This window comes from Onychostoma macrolepis, chromosome 18 (genome assembly GCF_012432095.1).
Source record: "Onychostoma macrolepis isolate SWU-2019 chromosome 18, ASM1243209v1, whole genome shotgun sequence".
Classification (NCBI taxonomy): Eukaryota; Metazoa; Chordata; class Actinopteri; order Cypriniformes; family Cyprinidae; genus Onychostoma; species Onychostoma macrolepis.
Genome location: NC_081172.1, coordinates 29,257,122 through 29,275,444, shown reverse-complemented (window position 1 = coordinate 29,275,444; position 18,323 = coordinate 29,257,122). Strand labels below are relative to the sequence as shown.

The window sequence follows — 18,323 nt, the reverse complement described above, 5'->3', positions numbered from 1 at the left end:
ATCAGCATAATTATGATAATGAATTCTGAAGGATCATGTGACACTGAAGACTGGATTAAAGATGCTGAAAATTCACCTTTGCATCACATGAAGAAATTACAGTTTAAAATCTATTAAATAGAATACAGTTGTTTTATATTACCGTTTACTGTATTTTTTTGATCAAATAAATGCAGCCTTTTTGAGTGTAAGAGACTTTCAAAAATATTGTAAAAAATCTGAATTATTCCAGACTTGACCAGTAGTGTATTTTCTCTGTTTTCATCTGTTGTATTGAACACACTTTTTTCGGAAACACTTTACAATAAGGTTCATTAGTTCACGTTAGTTAACTACATTAGTTAACATGAACTAAGAATGAACAATACTTCTACAGCATTTATTCATCTTAAGTTAATGTTAATTTCAGCATTTACTAATACATTATTAAAATCAGGAGTTGTGTTTGTTAACATTAGTTAATACACTGAGAACTAACATTAATTAACAATGAACGACTGTATTTTTATTAACTAACATTAACAAAGATGAATAAATAGTGTAATAAATATATTGTTCATTGTTTGTTCATGTTGGCTAATGCATTCACTAATGTTAACAAACAACACCAGAAAAAGTGGTAACACTTTACAATAAGATGTAAATCCAAGAAATTATGGTCTGGATTCATTAAGCCAAATTCACAAAGAAATGTAGATTCCATTATGAAGGGGAAAAAACAGAGATAATAATGTTTCATCACAAGAAAAAATAAATAAATGATAAATCAAAAAATAGGTTTGGTATGCCCCTGGTTGGAAAACCAAGGACTCATCTGGGACTTTTGGAATCAGCAAGAAAAGCATTTTACTTGCCACTGTCTTGTATCTAATGAATTATTCAAGCTTGAGCATGTTTCCTGATGTGAGTCCATTTTCTAAATTGTTGCTGGGACATCCTGAGCTGCAGCGCTCACACTGTGAGCAAAGTTTCCCTGCACGCCCTTTCCTGTAATGAGCTGCTGGGTAGAGTGAATGAATACTGAAAAAGCGGCTTGAAACTCTTTGACTGTGTGCAATGGTTTCTGATTCATGATGTCATAAAGGGCCACTTCAGGCAATTATACATGCATTAGCCCACACAGTGCAGGAAACAGCCCTCCGCTCGCTCTCAGGGCTCTGCTTACCACAGCCTATCTCCTGCAATTGCTGGAAATTAACTTTGTTTTAACAGGCGTCAAATCCATTTGGAAAACAATTGATCAACTTCACCCTCATGCCACTAACAGCTGGATTGACTGAAGTCATTTTCAGTCAACATTAACAGCAAGTCTACTGTATTATCTAGACCAGCAGGGGCCAGTTGCATAAACTTAGCCACCATGTTAAGACTGTGCCTTAAGAACTAGTTTGACCAACTAGCAGTTGCCAAGGGGTAATCAGTCTTACTTTTCCAATACAAATAAGACCAATCTACCTTTTCATAACTGAATTTCAAAAGTTATGACCAGTCTTGAAAAAAAAAAAAAAGACACATTTTTTAAGACTAGTCTAAACAGTTTATTCAACTGGCCCTAGGGGTCTCAAATTACAGTTCACGGGCCATATCCTGCACCTGAAGTTGATAGTTTAAAAAAAAAAAAAAGTATGTTTTAATGCACTGCAACTTCTCCAGCCAATTTATTTATCCAGCACGAAAGTGCATGTTAATTGCTAATAAATGAAAATGTATTATAGTATAAATTTATAATTAATGTAGTTATCTGGACTTTAGAGTGCGTTTTTGACTTAAGTAGGATTTAAGTCCATCTTTATATGTAGTTACTTATATTGTCTTTGAAATATGGTTAAAGCCACTATTTTAACAGCTCAAATAGTGTCCATCAGTTATGTCTTGTAAAGCATGTTTGTAATAAACAAATCCATCAAGATATTTAACTTTAAACTGTTGGAAAATACAAGTTCTCTATGCTTATTTTTATTTTCTCCAATGAAAAAGGCATCTTGTCTGAATCAGGAGAGAAATATGTGCAGATTAAGCACCAAGCGAAAAAAGTTTAAAATAGTTGTTAAAAAAAAAAAAAAAAGGACTTTTGAGGAGATGGAGTTTTTCACTAGAGGAAGCAGCATTATGGATTATGGACTGATATTTTGGCCCAAAGTGATGATTTAAATTTGTTTCTTACAAACACGCAGCTTATCGCTTCACAAAACATTAATTGATGGACTGGAGTCTGGAGTCGTGTGGATTACTTGTATATTATTATGATGTTTTTATCAGCTATTTGGACTCTCATTCTGACGGCACCCATTCACCGCAGATGGATCCATTGGTGAGCAATGTAACATCAAATAATAAAATAGTTACATTTATAATCAAGCACGTCATGTGATTTAGTATGTTAGTCATACTTTTTTAAAGTTTATAAAAACGTAATGATTTAAAATATACTTTTTAAGTGTACTTAATTGTGTTAACAGTCATGACAATGTACTTTAAGTACACTTACAGTGTTGGCCAAAATTATTAGGCATATTTAAGAGGTTTCAGTAGTTTTTGTTGAATTGGCCATTACAATACCCATAAAACGAACTATTTCCAGTACTACCTACGATGGAAGGAATCTGCTGGATCATTGAAAATGATGGACTGGCCCCCTCAAAGTCCAGACCTCAACCCCATCGAGCAGTTTTGGGGAGACATGGAAAATAAACTGGACAGATCTATTGTACATTCAAAGGAAAGCCTTTGGCTTGAGTTGCAGAAGTCATGGGATAACATTAGTGTTGAAGTTCTCTGCAAATATGTTGACACTATGCCAGATATATGTGCTGCTGTAATTGCTGCAAAAGGTGGACATGCCAAATATTAAAGTGAAAAGTGAATAAAAACAGTATGACTCCTTCATCTGATATTTGTTGTGCTCAGAGCCACCACTGTAAATGTCCTTATATAAGATTTGAAGTACACTACAAGTGCACATTCAATACAATATATTCTTTTTTTTTTTTTTGACTATGTATGACTAAAGAAACTGACTAATATTCTTTTTATGTTTAACCTGTCAGATATGGTGTATGAACTGTTGTTATAAAGAGAAATCCCCTTTTTGGGATAAAATTCTCTTTTAGCACACTTCTTTGTGAGATTAGTGTGGAGGAGGAGAAAAAAATGTGACAAGGTAATGCTTTTTCTTATCAGCACTGCCCTGCATTGTAGACCTCCTAACTATGAGTCACCAGTGAATCCTACAACAAACTCAAAGATAGGACATTCAGTGAAAAGCACAAAGCAACGTGTGACTCATCTCCTCTTGTAAAATAAAAAGCACAAGAACTTTGACAAACTATAGAAACAGGGAGAATTTATTTAAAGCACTTTGTCCCCTACATAGAAAAATATGATTGATTTAAGTCAACAATAATAAATAGAGTACCTGTATTCTTGCAGGCCCCGCTGATGCGTACAGTAGTACAATCAATATCCAGTTTTCGCAACACAGCAAAGGCACGGGTATTTACCGTAAATCTGCAGTCTGATGGAGCGGAAGGGCATGGGTGGCGTGTGAGGGGTCAACTCAATATGACCTGGAGGAGCGTTTCTTTATAAAGACGGGACACATTGGGAATTACATTGTGACAGCAGCGACTGGTACAATGGATCGTACAACCTTTCACGTATTTTTTTTTTTTTTTTTTTTTTTAACAAATACATCTTTGAGTGACTGATGCTGAATTGAACATTGGATTCTTATTTCAGGGCTGACCAGAATGTGACATTTTACAAGATAAATATTGTTTTCAATAACATGAAGTGTCAACAAATATTCAGTCCATGAGAATCTTCTGCAACGGATAACTCCATTTTTTTTTAATGGTCCCTTGGGTGGATCTCAATGCAAATGTACATATAGTCATGTTTTTTGTAACAGTATGTAGTGCAATTTTTTTCTTTTTTGAAAAGTGAGAAAAGTGATTTGAGTTCAGGGCAGGAAAGCGTCCTGGTATACACTATGTTTAAGCACGTCATAATATGTGCCATTTGTTATGTGACAATTATAAATGCAGCAGTTAAACACACTGATCATTTCTCACTGAAACCACACAAAATACTCCCTCACACCTCTATCGAGCATTCAGCCTCGCTACAAGCAAATCAGTGTTTCTAAATTAAAAAATAATGCAATTTTCGATTTTATACTGTAAAACATACGTAGGTTCATAAACTTTTTTGTCTTCATTAAAAACAAAGAAAAATATTTTTTAAATATTTTAAATATCCGTGAAATTATAAGGCTTAAAAGTTCCTCGTCTTGATGGCCTCCCCACACTTCAGTCCAGCAGAAGAGTCTTTGGAAAGCTCATTCAGTTCTTGTCCTTTCAAAACTCCATCGAATGGTTTCAGAAGGTTCAAAGTCGCGTAGCGTAATGGACCGCTAGCCGTAGATCTTTAGTGAAGAAAAAGCCCTGATTGTCAAAAAAAGGTCTTTATCATGACCGTTCGTTTTAGGCTATAAAGCAAGTGTGTCATCGCAAATGTCTACCAATGTATTTTGTTACGCTTTTAAGCAGTTCAAACATGTTTGGTCGAGTTTTCGCCACCAGTCTGATGGGTGTGTTGCTGATGTCATTGGTTTTCACAGTTCTCTGCTGTATGACTTATCAAAAAGAAGAATTAAAGCTTTGATTTCATAGTCTTCAGCAGAGACGTGGGCTTCAGCTTCGTTCCTCTGGACACACATGTAGCAGAGCAGCATTTTGGCTGTTGAGCCTCAAATGACTAGACAGAGCCATTCTCCTGTGTGCTAAAATACATTGAAACAGTTTTCAGATGTTCCTCTGTGCTGTGAGGTACTTGAGAGCAGCAGAACCGTACTTTCGAGAAAGGTCTTGGTGGAACTCGTCCTTCAGAGTCGTCAAGCAGTAGCGGTAACTCGGACTGGAGCGAAACTTTGAGATGTCAAAACTGGGCGCGTGGGGCATGTGGATCATGAAGGCATTTGGTAACACAATAAGATCGTACTCCTTTGGAACAAGGAAATGTGACAAGTTAGGGACACATTTACATTTATGCATTTAGCAGACGCTTTTATCCGACTTACATTATCAGCTCTTGCTTTCCCTGGGAATCGAACCCATGATTTTGGCGTTGCTAGCACCATGCTCTACTATTTGAGCTACAGGAAAGACACTTGAACTGGTACTAGAAACATGCCAAATGCCTTTAAAAACGTACCTGAGCATCAAGCTCCATGATATGGGATACTTTGTTCCAGCCAAAGCCAACAAATCTCTGGTCATACTCAGGACAGTCTCGTCGCACCACAACGTACGGCTCAAAATCTGCCTCCCACTCCACCTTGTATGGCGTTGTGGCTGTTCTCCACTTGGCATAATTGGTTGGCGCGTGACCCTTTGTCCAGACGTGATACCTATCATTTAGTAAATGAATAAATTTGAACATTTTGAATGGACCTTTAATAATGGGCTAAAGACTTCATGCTCAGGTTTTTAGTGAATATATTTATCATTCAAAAATGCATCATATTTAAACATCATCTTACATAAAAGGGATTCCAAAACTTTGATTTTGTTAGATGAACCCCTGGAAGTACCAACTTTTAAGTAAATATTGAAATAATTTAACAACATATTTAATAATTTTTCATGGTTCCCTAATGCTGGCTAATTGGGACAGGACATGAAAAAATAAAATTAAAATAATAATATTAATAAATGTGCCAATTAAATAAATAAATTAAATAACAAAAATGTTAAAATAACAATGAATGTAAAATGTTAAAATAAAATATATAAAATATAAAAATGTTTATTTTATTGTAACATTTTTCATTCATTTTAATTTTACAGTTTAGTTAATTAATACGTTTTTTATTAACTCATGAAACCTTACTCTACAATGAGCATGTTTTTAATTTCTAAATTCAAAGATGACCCCTGTTGAAGTCAACACGTCTCTTAAAATATTAGATAATTTGACATTTGTATGACAAAAAAGGAAAGACCACTTTTTAAAATGTAATGTGGTGTGGCTCCCCAAAAACTCAATTATATTTATGAATCTTTTTTTAAATGTTTTAGATGTGTACACTCACATATTTTCAATGTGTAAAAAAAAGTGTACATTTTTTTTTTTTTTTTTGCTTTGCCTTTAGTTTAAATGGGAAAATAAATAAATTGAAACATTTCTTGAAAAAAAAAAAAGGTTTTTCAAAACACATGAAGACAACATAAATACAAAGAGTACAATTTGTAAAAATGTGGCATGTGAATTTCTACAAAAAATTCCCTTTTCTTTATTGGGGATGCCCTTATTTGTTTTTCACCCTAATATCAATTCTAAACACCCTGGAGATTGAATATGAGATGATTATTTTGAATGTCTACTGTACCTGAAGGTGTAGAGAGTCCCCATGTCCAGCATAGACAGCAGCTCGGCCTTGGATTTGGGGAAAGAGAGGCGATATCTCAGCGTCTCAAAGGCAGGCACAACCAGAGCCTTCTTGGTATTGGCCATGTCCAGTTGGACTATACTTTTTCTAAGTAAAAAAACACAGAGATATAATACAGAATTGGAACCAGTACATTAACAGACAATTCATAAGAAATTCACAGCTTACCTGAGATAATCATAGAGGCCGTACATGGGCAGAAAATCCACATCAGTCAGAAAAACGTAGGGTGTGTTGACGTTGCGGAGCGCCACATTGCGTACCAGATTGACAGGGTAGAACTGACCCTCCTTATAAACGATGTGATAGCCCACATTCTTGCGGTTCTTGAGGACTTCAGAGGCCTGAGCGTAACGCAGGAACTGCTGGGCCTCAGCATCAGACATGTACAGGGCCAAACTAATGGGGCCCTCCCAGTGTTTACAGATGGCCTCCAGCATCTGCAGTCTGTGGACAAATACAAAGCGTCTCTGGTTAAATTTTATTTATATATAAGATTATGGGCTCTTTTTGATACATTTTTTAAACCTGCAGGGCATGTTTTCAGTAGCTGGTATGGGATGTTCTGATCTTCATTACGTCAAGCGCTTCTAGTTGATACTTGTTTCAAACACAAACAAAGCTGCTATCCTGCATAACAATCACCCTTCTGAAAATGCCAAGACTACTTCATGGTAAAACAGAGGCCTCAGTGATATCAAAAAGCTTGTTTTAAATAGCTCAGTGGAAAGACTTAAAAGACTCCAAATGGAAGATATTAGATTATTATTTTCTTGCTGAAAAGATTATTTTCCTACTCTTATCAAACTTACAGACAAAAAGAAAGGCCTTCAGTTAAATACATTAAGTGAATTAAATAAATGACATGGAAATTAATTAATTGAATTAATCACAAAAGCAAAATGTGATATAATTAATTATTTAAATAATTTATTTCATAACAAATCCTTGTCAATCAATCTGTTTGCAAAATATTAGATTATTATTATTATTTTTTTTATTAACTAATCACATTAAATCAGCAACCCTAAAATAAAGTTTGTCTGAAAATAACATAAGGGTTCAACATGTTTTAAAGCAGTGTTATTTTAGTATTATTTAAATACTATTATAGTTTTATTCATATTTTAAATGTAATAAAATAGAAAAATTATTAATCATTTACAATTGTAAGAATTTATTTGATTAATTATTTCAATTTTATTTTTATGCTTTCATTTTTATTTAAATGTTTCTTATTTATTAGTATTTTTCTTATGTACATTTTCTTATTAGTATTTGTTAAATAATACTATTGTTTTAATTTAAAAAATATTTTAGTTTTATTTTAATATTTTTATATACTAAGTTTTATAATATAATACGTTTTATTCATATTTTTAAATTAGCTTTAATTTGTATACCTTTATTTTTATTTATTTTAGTTGATGTGCTTTTTATTAGTTTTTGTGTAAATATTAGTATTCAGGTTTATTATTTATTTATTTACTTACTTAATTATTTATTTGTTTATTCATTATTTAAGTTCAGTTTTTATTTTTTATTTTTTTTTTAATTTTTTTTTTTCCAGTTAGTCATTTCAGTGCTTTCAATTAAACAATTGAGACTGAGATGTTCAATTGAGACGTTGCACTGGCTACTCAATGAAATATATTTTTCATCTAATATTTTTATTTTATTTTATTTTATTTCAGCTTCGTTTCAGTTAACAAAAACATTTAACTTTTCGTTTTAGTTAACAATAATAACCCTGTTTTGAAAATTAACTGGCAATGCTTGTAGTAATCTTTTTTCATTTTAATCAGAGTGCTGCATAGGGTTCATTAAACACAACATCATATTTGACAGTTCTGTAATTAAATTGGCTTGGCATGAGTGGCCTACACGTGACAGCAGACTCATTTGCAACGTTTGTCATCCTCACCTGTCCATGGAGAGCTGCGCGACCAGCGTGACGTCCGTGCCGTCATCTGTAGGTGTGTATTCATACTGCAGGAAGTACAGATGCACCCTGTGCACCATGATTCGCTCCCTCCGGAAATCATAGCACTGGTCATCCTCATCTAACTCCTCTAGTGCTTGCTGAAGCTGGAAACAAAGAAGAATATATTTTATCAGCTGTGCTGAGCAGGACACATCAAGCATGCTCTGGTCGAGTTGCCCTTCGAGATTTTATGAAACTGTTTTTCCTTGTATAAATCCAAGGCCACGCTGCTTTTAGACCCAGGGATTCATTACTTATTTAGAATTATCCAGTTTAGGAATAAAGTCTTCTGTATAAAGTAAAGGTATTGAGGTCTGCAGTTTCAAATACAGAAGCCCACCATATACAGAAGAGCAGAGGCACAGGTAGGAAAATAAAAAGAAGTGCTATCTGATTATCAGTAAACCTGAACAATAAGTTAGTTGTTAAAAATAGCTTTCTCGCATGAGTGTGCAGCTGTGCAAAATGATTGACAGGAAAAAACTACATAAAAGTGTTTGGATTGGATAAACAAGGAATCTGACATGTGACATCAATCAACCAATCAACCATAAATCAATCAATCAATCAATAATTCTTTCTTTTTTTCTTTGCTGTTGCTGTTTACTATGGAAGCCCATTTACTATTGAAACTTTTTATCTCACAATTCTGAGTTGCTCGAGATACAAGAAATTGTTTTCTTAGAATTGTAAGATATAGACTCAAAACTGCAAGATATTAAACAAGAAGAATTATGCTTTTTCTTGCAATTCCGAGTCACATTTTGCAATTTTGACTTTTAAATCAGAATTCAGATTTTTTTTTCTCGAAATACAGAATTCAAATATTTTAAATTTAACTTAATTAACTAATTAATTAATTTTTATTTTTATTTGTATTTTTTTTTAATTGGGACTCTTTTATATATCACAATTCTGACTTTTCTTCTCAGAATAGTGAGTTAACATTCGACAATTCTGTGTTTATGTCTCGGAATTAGTATATATGTGGCAGTCTTAGTATTTTTATTACTTATAAATTGCTAATTGTGACCCTGGACCACAAAACCAGTCTTAAGTGTCAATTTTTCGAAGTTGAGATTTATACATAATCTGAAAGCTGAATAAATCATCTTTCCATTGATGTATGGTTTGTTAGGATCGGACAATATTTGGCCGAGATACAACTATTTGAAAATCTGCAAAAAAATCTAAATATTGAGAAAATCGCCTTTAAAGTTGTCCAAATGAATTCTTAGCAATGCATATTACTAATCAAAAATGACGTTTTGATATATTTACAGTAGTAAATTTACAGAATATCTTCATGAAACATGATCTTTACTTAATAACCTAATGATTTTTGGCATAAAAGTAATTATTTTTAGCATACACTGTATTTTTGGCTATTGCTACAAATATACCCCAGCGACTTAAGACTGGTTTTGTGGTCCAGGGTCACAATTAGAAATGTATTATTTTTTAATGAAACAGGCTTCCGTTGCCCAGGACTGTCTGATAGACAGTCCATTTATAAGATGCATATGTATTTTATTGTGTACTTTAAGTATTTCCGTGATATTTGTCAAGTAATGGAGTCATTATCTGCATGCTACTCCAAGAAAAAGATATTTGCAAAATACTGCATAATCTACCACTAAACTAACTCACCACTGTGCTCTCAGAGCTGGCCTGACTGGGACAGCCGAAGAGTTCCCGTCGCAGAAGATTCCCATCGTACTCCAGGAACGTCAAGTAAAGATTACGGAAAAACTCCACATGCTTGTTTTTTACCCTCAGCTTTTTAGGAGAGTTCCAGTGAATGACCTGCAGGAGGAAATAATCAAACTGAGCAATAAACAATTTCAAAGGCATCATTTCCATACTAAAATGGAAATTTGACAGGAAATGAATGTGACGGTTGGGCGAACATTTGCATTAGAGACAATTTGTAAAACAAACACAATGAATAAAGCAAAGCCTGAACCAATTAAGGGCCCCTTTGAGCAAATCGTTAGTCTTAATTCCTCTGGGTCAATTTGGTCGTTTATACCCAGCATACCTAAAAACAATTCTTCAACTATATTGTTACCTTTAGATCTGACACCTCAGTGTAGCACTGTTCAGAGCGAGTGTGATCCGATAACTGTACGTTCCAGAAGCACGGCAGCTGATGCACCAGAACTGGGTTCTGTTTTATGAATGCATTGAATATGTCCTGTTAACATAAAACAATAATATGAAACACTAGTTGCATTACACAAAATTATTCAGGCATGTTAGCTCAGATTTCATCATTATTTAGACTACTGTTGCACAAAGCACAATCTCCTAAGGCCTTTGAAATAAATTCTCCTTCTTAAGTGTTTTGGTATTGTTCATAAGGACATGGACCTGGTCTGCCAGGGATGTTGAAAGCATGCTCATTAGCTCTCTCTCGGCCGTCAGTCTCCACATCTGTTCCCAGCCGATCCTCCGCAGTCTCTCAAGGTAGAGCAAAATCACACCTGCAGTTGCAAAAAGAAACACCTGTTGTCAAATAGAGCCCAGTGCAAACTATTCCCTTTTTGAAACTGAAATGAAATTCTCAGTGTGACATAAGCATTGAGCTCCATTCAGAAGTGATCATGCCTGTGTGCTCTTTCCTGCAAAAGCTGCACAGGCTCATTTTAGTTAAAAGAAAATCCATTGAACCTCAATTTGATATCTTTATTTTTGATTTTACCCCATGAATAACTGAAGTAAAATCAAATCAACAACCAAACCAACAAAAATGCTTTTGAACTTTTTGACTCTATGAACAAATTTTAAATGCTTTTTAAAACTAGTTATTATTTAATTTACCTTTTTTTTTTTTTTTTTTAATTATTACTATTTAATGAGTAATTAATTAGTTTAATATAATATATACACACTACCGGTCAAAATTTGGATAATTCACAGTTTTTCATGTTTTTGAAAGAAGTCTCTTTAGCTCACAAATGCTGCATTTATTTGATTAGAAATACACTAAAAACAGTCATACTGTGAAATATTAGTACAATTTTGAAAACAGGTTGAAAACAGTTGTGTTGCTTCATATTTTTGAGGAAACTGTGATACTCTATCATTCAAAACTTTGGGTAAGTATGAACTGAAATGAATATTGTTATTCAGTAAGGATGCATTAAATTCATCAGAAGTTACAGTAAAAACATTTATGATATAGATTTCTATTTCTTTTAAACTTTCTCTTCATCAAAGAATTTTGAAAATGTATCCACAAAAATATTAACCATCAAAAACCGTTCTCAAAATTGACGATAATAAGAAGAACCAGTATTTATAAATGAGCATCAGTAATAACTGATGCTGTAATAACTGCATAATAGAATGTTTTCTGAAAGATCATGTGACACTGAAAATTATAGAAATGATGCTGAAAAATCAGCTTTGATATTTGACCACATCAGGGCTGGCCTGGTAATCTGGCATACCGGGCATTTTCCCGGTGGGCCGACGCACTGAAGGGGCCGACAGAATTATTATTATTTATTTTTTATAAAATTTTTGCCAAGAACCATCACGCACCATCACTTGAAACCCATTGGTGGCCCATTGGTTTGTCTCCTGTATTGACAGCGTAAACCACCCGATCACAATGCGCTATAGACGGAGCCATGAAGTGTTTTGCGCTTCACCCCAACTTCTTCCTCGTCGGCTTTCCCCACGTTTTCACAGCAGCTTTATCAAGAACAAACTTGCTCTGCGGTGAGTGATGCGGCGTAAAGAGCCAGGAGGAGGAGGAGAGGAGAGCAGTTGAATCGGTAAAGTGCTTGATCTGGACTCGCAACAGAGGTAGGCATCTATCCTGTGCTCGCGCGACATTAGTGCAGAATACGCAAACACTTCTTAATAAAGCGTAAATTCGTCCACCGCGATTTTTTGGCCAAGTCATGTCAAGTGTGTTCATAGAGGTTTCCATGGGCCAATGCGAATAAATCTAGATTTACATTCGAAAAGACACGATATTGTCAGACCTGATGTTTTTTTTATTATCCAAAACGACTCGATGCAATGATACATATCTACACTACCAGCCAAAAGTTATTGAACAGTAAGATTTTTAATGTTTTTTTAAGAATTCTCTTCTGCTCACCAAGCCTGCATTTATTTGATCCAAAATACAGCAAAAGCAGTAATATTGTGAAATATTTTTACTATTTAAAATAACTGCTTTCTATTTGAATATATTTTAAAATGGAATTTATTCCTGTGATCAAAGATGTATTTTCAGCATCATTACTCCAGGCTTCAGTGTCACATGATCCTTCAGAAATCATTCTAATATGCTGATTTGCTGCTCAAGAAATATTTATTATTATTAATGGATTCTTTGATGAATAGAAAGATTCAAAGATCAGCATTTATCTGAAATAAAAAAGCTTTTGTAACATTATACAATACACCATTCAAAAGATTGGAGTCAGTATAATTTGTTTTGTTTTTTTTGGGAAATAAATAATGCAAATTAATACTTTTATTTAGCAAGGATGCTTTAAATTGATAAAAAATGATGATAAAGACATTTATAATGTTACAAAAGATTTCTATTTCAGATAAATGCTGTTCTTCTGAACTTTCTATTCATCAAAGAAACCTGAAAAAAAAAAAAAAAAACTATACTCTAATATTTAATATTTGAATGATTTCTGAACGATCATGTGACTGGAGTAATGATGCTGAAAATTCAGCTTTGATCAAAGGAATAAATTACATTTTAAAATATATTCAAATAGATAGCAGTTATTTTAAATAGTAAAAATATTTCACAATATTACTGTTTTTGCTGTATTTTGGATCAAATAAATGCAGGCTTGGTTAGCAGAAGAGACTTCTTTCCAAAAAAAATAATGAAAAATCTTACTGTTCAAAAACTTTTGAATGGTAGTGTACTTTGAATGGTAGTGTAACTTCTGAATGGCCCACCACCATATATATATGGTGGTGGGCCACCAGGACCAAAAAATGCCAGGGCCGATTTTTTGTCCCAGTCCAGCCCTGGACAATATTACTGGATTTTTACATCAAACAAATGCAGCCTCTGTGAGCATAAGATACTTTTTGCAAAAACATTAAAAATTCATAATTATTCCAAACTTTCGACAGTGTATTTAGGGTATGTTCAATTATTAAAACTGTATGCTTTTCCTCCTTTCATCCCTTTCTTTATTAGAATCACATATCACCAGGAACACCATCACACTAATTTGCTGTGTAATGCCAGCGGCTCTAAAACAGCAACGCTTTCTGCTGTTTGGAACACAGTGAAGTGGGAATGGAAGCTACATGTCCTCACCTGTGTTAAAGCCTCGTCCGAGGGCTGGCCAGGGTTTGTGATTTTTCCACAGATTACCGAGGTACCAATCGCTCTGATTCTCCACCAGACCAATCACCTGTTTCTCTGCAATCACAACGCCGGTGTTAAATCACACTGTCCAGATGCTTTATACGACTCCTGAAGGAAAGCGGCTGATTACCTGTGAACTTCCGGAAGATGGCCCACAGCTCGGCGATGTCAGTGGCGAAGGTGATGTCTGTGTCGAGGACGATGACCTTTGAAAGGTTGGACGGCAGAGCTTTGGTGAGCGTGAGCTTCATCAGGCCATAAATTCCTGAATAGTGTTTGTTTGGTATCCATGACACCTCCGACTAGGAGAATGAGAGAGACAAACACAGAAATATGTGAGAAACCAGCAAAAGAGCACAACAGTGACTTTATCAGCCTTGCTTTTAGAAGTATATTTCTCATTCTTTTTCTACCCAGAGAATTCTTTTGTTTTTTTTTATACCTAGAGATCTCATTCTTTATTCTTTAATATAGACTTCAATAAAACTCAACCAGCTCTATAAATTACAACATTACAATCTTTGAAAAATGTTTGATATATTACCCACTGGAAAATCAACATGGCAAAACAGAATCAAATCAGCAACAATGATTATTTCTCTATCTATCCATCTATCTATCTATCTATCTATCTATCTATACACTTTTAAACTGTATTTACATTTGTGTATTTTTAAATACAAATGCATTGTTTTTTTTTTGTTTTTGTTTTTACTTATAATCAGTTTTAGAGAGAGAGAGAGGGAGAGAGAGAGGGAGATTACAAGTAAAATAAACTTTAAATTCCCCAAATTAAATGTCAAAATTCAAATTAAACATTTTAAAACTGTTTAAATTTGGATTATTTTATTTCAGGCCAAAGTGAATATATCTTAAAAAATAAATCTATTTTATAATATAATAAAATTTTATTATTTTATTTTATAATATATCTATTTTCTAAATGTAAAACACAATCAATTTGTGCTCAAAGGTTTAGTAATTACATATATGCAAATGATCATAATCGATGGACAGCTATGCCCGTGAAAAGACATCAGCAATCCGGCACAAAGAAGATAAAATTAAAAAAAAAGATGAAAACGAAGCCCGTGCGTCACTTTCAGTTAAAGTTAGGCTACATTCATAATCCTGTGAAACTATTTTGGGCGTTGAGGTAAATAACGTAGTGTAGTGTGTTTTGGGACATGTTCCATTAGGATTTACTGGTTTTAACAAGCCACCGATAGAAGGTGACCAATTACCAGTAGAGACCCACAGTCCAATACTGTTTCCTTTAAAACCAATACAAGTCCCATTATAACCAGTAAAACCATTACAAATTTTGTGATGGCGTCTATTGTTTTTTTCAACATTACATGTTATTACAAATGCCTGCAAAGGGAGCCAAAGGCCTGGTCATTGCTGCTGTTACACTTACAGGACGATCGTATCCTTGTTTAATAGGCTATTGACCAAACATTTAATTCAAATATCCACTTAATCTTTCATTTTTGGCCACCTTTTTGCTATAGATGACACAACCTCTATAATTTCTTCAACAAAACACATGTGGGCATCACAACCCTTACAAAAATGAACCATGCTTTTCGTAGTAAAACTGCTTAATTTTCTTTTGCGTGATTTCTCAATGCTTGAGACCATAAAATTAATCAGACAACTGTATTACTGCCATAGGTAACTGTCTAGAGCTACAATCTATTTATTTATTTACTTTTATATTTTATTAAAGTTCTATTTTTAATTTTTTTAACTTCCATAATATTTGAGGGAGGGGGCACAACAATACAATCCTGCTTAGGGCACCCATTTGGCCAGCAGCAGCCCTATATATATATATATATATATATATATATATATATACACAGTTATAGATAAAGTATATATTTAATTATTGTCCTTGCTAAGATTAATGGAATTTTTATGTCTGGAAACCTACTGTTGTGCTCTCTGCTTAATAGCTGAGAAAAAATAAATCTATATATTTTTATCAAGTATTACGGTATTTTACCACACACAACTGTATTGATATTCTCAAGTGATGAATGTAAGAGAAAATCAGTAAAAGACTGCAGTCACATTATTATTGTACTGGCACCCATATATCGATAATAATAATAATAATAATAATAATAATAATGAAAATACACAGAATGAAAATATGTATTCCTGGCTGTAGCGACTATTATAACTAATTATATATTATACCTGATTAGAATATAGTTTTCAGATTGTTCTTACAACCCTACATGTGTTCCCTATCACCCAGAGGTGCTTATTGTGCTCTTTGTGTTTGCTTCTGAACTGTATTCTGCAGTTATAGCATCATCTGCACCCATGGAAATAACCCTCTACAGTTCTTATTGTACGCTTCATCTTTTCAGCATACATCCTTAATGACCTGAGCTCAGGTTTAATAATAATCTGCCGGAGAGGGGTTGATTGAAAAAGACTGGATTTCCTGCAGCTTAGCTTTCATATACTCAGGAGAGCAAAGAGGTCTCTATGCACAGCGGAGACACAGGATGTAAAATCCGCGTGATTAGAGACGGCTCCGAGCCAAACAGCTGACAATCAGAGGTGAATGCAGTGCGGAAGGGGGACAGGAGCACAAAACGGGACAAGAACGAATGTATTTGTGTTATTGTGCATGTGAGAGCGTGCATGCATTCATGTGAGTGTCCTTGAGAGTGCAGTGTAATGTAAACTAGAATGCACTCTCCTAGAAAATGCGTGCATGTGTGTGTATAGAGGAGGAGGCATGCTCTTTGATTGTCACTTCGCTCTTTCAGCGTACCGTGCACTGCATAAAAAAAATAAATAAATAAATTCACAACAGACAGTGAATAATTCAGCACCACAGCAAAGGCTGCTCTCACATGCCAAGTTGTAAAAAAAGAGGCGCACTGTCACTTTAAATATATGAACAGAAATGAATAATTCTGTGTTTTCTCTCTCCCTCTGGAGCGTGAAAGAGTTCTCCGAGAGCGAAACCTCTTGAGATCGCTGGAGTGTAAACAACCTCAATGTTTCCACTATCACAGACAAGCCATACTGTCCCAAGGGGACCTTTGCCCCCTCATTACAATCCATAAGCGCGTGTGACACGTCTTTCATTCCAGTTGTTTGTGCCTGAATGAGCTCAGAGACGATTGTGATTGGCATCATTCTTCAGACTTGCCACCTGCATTGTTTCAAAACTATCACTGCTTATGACCTCCCATTAAACCTCTATTATGGTGCTCTGTGACATGGTCATTATCTCTGGGTCAAAGGGCAAGTATGGAGTCATGGGAGCATGAAGAGGCAAGTGCTTACTTTGAGTTCATCAGCGTCATAGAAGCTGACTTGCACGGACGGTACCATCCACGACTGGAACAGTGTGCTGAGGATCTGATTGGCCACTGTATCTGTGATGAAATGAAAGTGAAGGGGGTTTCTCCTGAAAAGAGAGATATGGACATGTTGACATGTTAGGTTTTATATGAATGCATCAAACAAAGTGATTTATATGAATGCATCAAGCAAAGATGCTAGGGTAACAATGTGCTGATTTTAAATATTTTAAATGTAAAATGTTGAATTTGAAAATTTGAATTTTGGAATATGAAACCTGGCATTTGAATTTTGGAATTTTGGAATGTTCAAAATCCAAAAATTAAATGTCAAATTTAAAATTATTTAAAATGTTGAATTTGAAAATTGACATTTATTTTTTTGAATTTGAAAATTGAATTTTGGAATTTGAAGTCACAATTAAAAAATTAATGTAAAATTTCAAATTCAAATTCCCAAAAATGAAATGTCAATTTTCAAATTCAACATTTTTTATTTTATTTTTAATTGTTGAATTTAATTTCAGGTCAAATGTAATACATATTTAAAAAATATCAAATCTACTGGATAATAGCTAAATAACAATATTTTTTTTTCTTATACACTTTGCATACATAAGATTCCATACACAATGCAGCTCTATATATTGGGGGTCACTATACTATTATATTGCCATTTATTTACTTTCATTTTCCTGTGCTTGATTCTTACCTGTGGAACAGGATGGATTTGACCAGAGTGACCACGTCCCGACTGGCGTTGTGACCCGCACACACACATGCCACGTGAATCAACTGTGTGTGGAGAGAAAGGCCAACGTTTCAGATCGGGCTGGAGAACTTGAGCTTGTTAAAGTATTCTTAAAATGTATTGTCTAGGCTTTAAACATAATCTAACATGCAGCGGCCATCCAGAAAATAATTGTATACCACATTACAATTGATATGAATATTGATTCAATAAATACAAAATATCAAACTACAGTGGCATGATGATGATTCCACAGAACTAAGTTTACTTTTTAGAGCCAATATTTAGTATTAAAGGGTTACTCCACCCCAAAATTAATTGTTGAATAAAGTCGTTATTTTTATTTTCTTTGTGTACAAAAAGTATTCTTGTTGCTTCAAAACAGTCAGATTCAACCACTGATGGCAGATGGACTATTTTGACAATGTTTTTCA

General features: G+C 34.2%; 1 protein-coding gene across 6 annotated transcripts in view; it reads right to left on the bottom strand.

The window, feature by feature from the left end:
- Positions 1-3,227: 3,227 nt before the first annotated feature.
- Positions 3,228-18,323, bottom strand: part of large2 (LARGE xylosyl- and glucuronyltransferase 2) — a 73,725-nt gene continuing 58,629 nt past the window's right edge. For all 6 annotated transcript variants that reach the window (XM_058751978.1, XM_058751982.1, XM_058751979.1 and 3 more), the window contains 12 exons: positions 17,851-17,933; positions 17,122-17,245; positions 13,934-14,105; positions 13,753-13,857; positions 10,809-10,921; positions 10,507-10,632; positions 10,086-10,241; positions 8,376-8,539; positions 6,620-6,898; positions 6,392-6,538; positions 5,215-5,410; positions 3,228-5,003 (listed from right to left, as the gene is read on the bottom strand). In XM_058751978.1, coding sequence (XP_058607961.1) covers positions 4,806-5,003; positions 5,215-5,410; positions 6,392-6,538; positions 6,620-6,898; positions 8,376-8,539; positions 10,086-10,241; positions 10,507-10,632; positions 10,809-10,921; positions 13,753-13,857; positions 13,934-14,105; positions 17,122-17,245; positions 17,851-17,933 — 1,863 coding nt within the window. In that variant the 3' untranslated portion in view covers positions 3,228-4,805. The remainder of the gene's footprint in view (positions 5,004-5,214; positions 5,411-6,391; positions 6,539-6,619; positions 6,899-8,375; positions 8,540-10,085; positions 10,242-10,506; positions 10,633-10,808; positions 10,922-13,752; positions 13,858-13,933; positions 14,106-17,121; positions 17,246-17,850; positions 17,934-18,323) is intronic.